Here is a 3697-nt window from a genome sequence, read left to right on the forward strand (position 1 = left end):
AACGGCTAGATACAAACAGACGATCAAATGAGGGAGAGGAGGCTGCCACACGATGCAACCTTCAGTTAAGGCAGCGCGAGCACGACACGTGGGAGGGAGGAGGAGCCGGAGGGATGAGCTCCAAGATCCCTTGCATGTCTAGATCCCAAATTTAAAGGCCGTGGGGATGGAAGGCGCCCGGCCCAGAATAGTTAAGCGCAAGCGGGGCACCCAGGCCTTCCCGGGGAGTCAGGAGCCCAGCCCGCCCCGCCCTGCGCGACCCCTCCTGCGTCCCCCGCGCATCCGGCGCGCCCTGATGGCGTCATCAAGGCTCTGAGACAAGAAACACCGCCCTCGGCACCGGCCGGAAACAGGCCGGCGCCGGCTGCCCCGCTCACCTGCCGGCTGGTGCGCAGAGCCCTCAGGCCCACTCTGGCCGTGCTGTGGTCCCCGGCGCCCCAGCCGCATCTCCACAGCGCGGCCAGCGGCAGAGCCGCCCTGCGGCTCCCCACCGCCGCCAGCAGCCTGTGCGACATGCCCCACCCCTTGACCTCGCGCCGCCCGGGCACACACACGCCGGCGCAGGAGCGCAGCAGTCATAGTCGCGCCACACCCCTGACGGCCCCTCATGGCTCATGCGTAATGAGCACTCCAGGCCCCAGGTTGAGGTGTCTACGGCGGAATCTGTCTTTGAAAGAAAGCCAGGAAATAGACGCGCGGCGCGACAAAGCCTGTCGGCTTCGGTCCCCTCCAACTGTGTACCCGGCATTGGGTGATGCCCAGCGCAGGCACCTTCCGAGACGCCTACTTCCGGGGTCTTCCCATTGAATCGAAGTTTTCCGCCCCGCCTGGCTTCCAGGCCTTTCAGCTACTTACCCGTGACAGAACGAATCAGAGAAGGGAGCCCCTTGTCCCTGTGTCCCGGCTCACTCCCACTTAACGGAATTTTGAGTTCCTTCTTTCTCACAGCACCAACCCCCAAAACACACCCACACCCACATCAATTTTTCCGTTTGTGCAGCAGGGCCAAGCTGAGAATGCGCCATCCCAGAGTGCCCCGGGCCGGGGAATGAGTCAAGCTGGGGCCTATCGGTGGCCTAAGGTCCTCGCCCCAGCCAGGGCCTCGACCCTTCCGTGCCTAGGACTGGGGTGAGCCCAGCAGACGAAGGGGAGTGCCGTCCTCCACCCCAAGCAGAAGAGGCCCGCAGCCACCCACAGAGGATAGGGACTTTTATCAGACTTCAGAAGTGAAAATGCCAGGGAAGAGGCCTCTAAGTGTGACCAGCATCAGGTGTGCAAAAAGGGAGCGCAAAGCAATCACTTTAGATGTGAAGCTGGAAGTGCTGAGGAGGTTCGAGGAGGGTGAAAAGCTCAGCCAAATCGCGAAAGCCTTAGGGCTGGCCATCTCCACCGTGGCCACTATTCGAGACAACAAGGAGAAAATAAAGGCGAGCTCTGAAGCGGCCTCGCCTCTAAGGGTCACTCAGCTAACCAGGCATCGAAGCGCCGTGATGGAGAACATGGAGCGGTTGTTAAGCTTGTGGATCGAAGACCAAAGCCGGCGGAACGTGCCGATGAGCACGATGATCATTCAGGAGAAGGCGAAGAGTCTGTTCGACGACCTGCAGCGAGAACAAGGCGAGAGCTCGCACACGGAGACGTTTAGTGCCAGTCGGGGGTGGTTTGTGAGGTTCAAAGAAAGGCACGGTTTGCCCAGCTTCAAGGTGAGTAACGAGGCTGCCAGCATGGCTGGTGAGCTTAGGTATTCAGAAGTGCTGAAAAGCATCATCCAGAAGGGTGGGTACACACCTCACCACGTTTTTAACATTGGAGAGACAGGACTTTACTGGAAGCGTATGCCTGAAAAGACATTTACCTCTGTGGAAGAGAATGCTGCCCCGGGGTTTAGATCAGCCAAAGACCGCCTCATGCTTCTTCTAGGAGGCAATGCTGCTGGTGACTTTAAGTTGAAGCCTTTACTGGTATATCATTCCGAAAATCCCAAGGCTATGAAGGGGTACTCTAAGCCAAATTTACCTGTGATTTGGCGCTCCAGCAAAAAGGCCTGGGTAACAAGGAGCATCTTTCATGAATGGTTTACGTACTTTTTTTGCCCCGCTGTCGAAAAGTACTGTGCCCAAAATAATCTTGCCAACAAAGCGCTACTCATCCTAGAAAATGCCCCGTGTCACCCTGTAAATTTAAGTGACCTCTCTGATAATGTAAGAGTAGAATACCTCATTGAAAACAAAGCTGACCCCATCCAACCCATGGGTCAAGGTGTAATATCCACCTTCAAGGCTCATTATCTGAGGAAGACTTTTCAACATCTCATAGGAGGAACTGATGGAGAGGATAAGGGTACAATTAGGGAATTTTGGAGAAACTACAACATCATGAATGCTGTGGATAACATTGCTGAAGCATGGGATGAACTTGAGCCATCCCTGATGAATAGCGCGTGGAAGAAGATATGGCCTGAGTGTGTGCATGCTCATGATGCTTCTCAAACAGAAACTATTACACAGATTCAGCAAGACATTGTGGCCCTAGCAAATGACTTGGGCTTTGGAGAACTCTTAGAAGCAGATGTAGGCCAGTTGCTACAGTCCCATGATGAAGACTTGTCCAATGAGGAACTTATGCAATTGGAACAAGAGCGAGCTGCAGAAGAAAAGGAAGAGAATGAAGATACTCCACCCTTCCTCCGACAACTGACCACAAAAGAATTGTCTGAAGCCTTTTTCCATTTTGAGGAAGGCATGCAAATCCTCGCAAATAATGATCCCAATAATGAAAGAAAATTTAAAGTTTCAAGAGGAATCAGTGACGTAATAAGCTGTTATCGAGACCTGTACAATGAGAAGAAACGGCGTTCAAAGCAACTATCTTAGGATGCTTTTCAGCGGCAGAAATTTTCTTGGTAAAGTGATCAAGGAAAATGAAATAGCAACGGGAGAGATTTTCATGATATAGAAAAGGATCATAATGTCTTCCTGTCTCCTCTCTACTTGATGTCTTATTTTGCAGGGCAAGTCAGAGTTTGTTATATTTAGTTATGGTATTTTTATTTTGTGACTTATAAATATTAAATTTTAATTCTAGAAATGCCCCTTAAATTTGTGTTTTTTAAAAGATGAGGAGCTGCACCTAACACAGTAAAGATAGTTCCTGATCTTTGCAGAGTTAGAGCAAATATGCTTAAAGATTTTAGAAATCAGCTGCCCAGAAGCTTCTTTCTAACTTTATATCCTGTATCCTGTTGTATGTGCCTTGAGGTATGATAATCCTGAAGCAGGTTTCATTCAAGCATAGGGGATTGGTCCCAGTGGACTAATGTTTGGCCATTTCAGTGCAGTGTAATGAATGGACCCTCGGTGGTTTGCTATATCCAGCCACGTAGTGGCTGTACTTAAGCTCAGAGTGATCACCATGAATTGGACTGAATCACCCTCAGATCTACTTTCAGTTGCACAAAGGCCTAGGCCCTGGCTGCTGAGACTTCTGGTTGATGCTGAAGGAAATAGCTCCTTGACTTCTGGGCATATCTTAATCATTGCTTTTCCAGAAACATCCAGAACTCTTATTTAAAAACCATGAGGTTTGTTACTTATGATCACCCCATCCTCTCACCCAGTATCCTTCTAAGATGTGTACACACACACACATCAGGTATGTTGATATATAGATCAGGGAGGATTTACCACACACATCACAG

General features: G+C 50.8%; 2 protein-coding genes across 3 annotated transcripts in view; one reads left to right on the plus strand and one right to left on the minus strand.

Annotated features, from left to right (window-relative positions):
• The window catches only part of LOC110210271 (mitochondrial inner membrane m-AAA protease component AFG3L1-like), a 35024-nt gene extending 34412 nt beyond the window's left edge, over window positions 1–612 (minus strand). For both annotated transcript variants that reach the window (XM_020989102.2, XM_020989101.2), the window contains exon 1: window positions 378–612. In XM_020989102.2, coding sequence (XP_020844761.1) covers window positions 378–515 — 138 coding nt within the window. In that variant the 5' untranslated portion in view covers window positions 516–612. The remainder of the gene's footprint in view (window positions 1–377) is intronic.
• A 620-nt stretch (window positions 613–1232) lies between these two features.
• CENPBD1 (Putative CENPB DNA-binding domain-containing protein 1) lies at window positions 1233–2873 on the plus strand. The gene has a single exon (XM_020989103.2). It carries the CDS (start codon window positions 1233–1235, stop codon window positions 2871–2873), a length of 1641 nt encoding a protein of 546 aa, XP_020844762.1.
• The last annotated feature ends 824 nt before the right edge of the window (window positions 2874–3697 follow it).

The sequence above is a fragment of the Phascolarctos cinereus genome, unplaced genomic scaffold (assembly GCF_003287225.1).
Source record: "Phascolarctos cinereus isolate Bilbo 61053 unplaced genomic scaffold, phaCin_HiC Scaffold_2;HRSCAF=192, whole genome shotgun sequence".
Lineage (NCBI taxonomy): Eukaryota > Metazoa > Chordata > Mammalia > Diprotodontia > Phascolarctidae > Phascolarctos > Phascolarctos cinereus.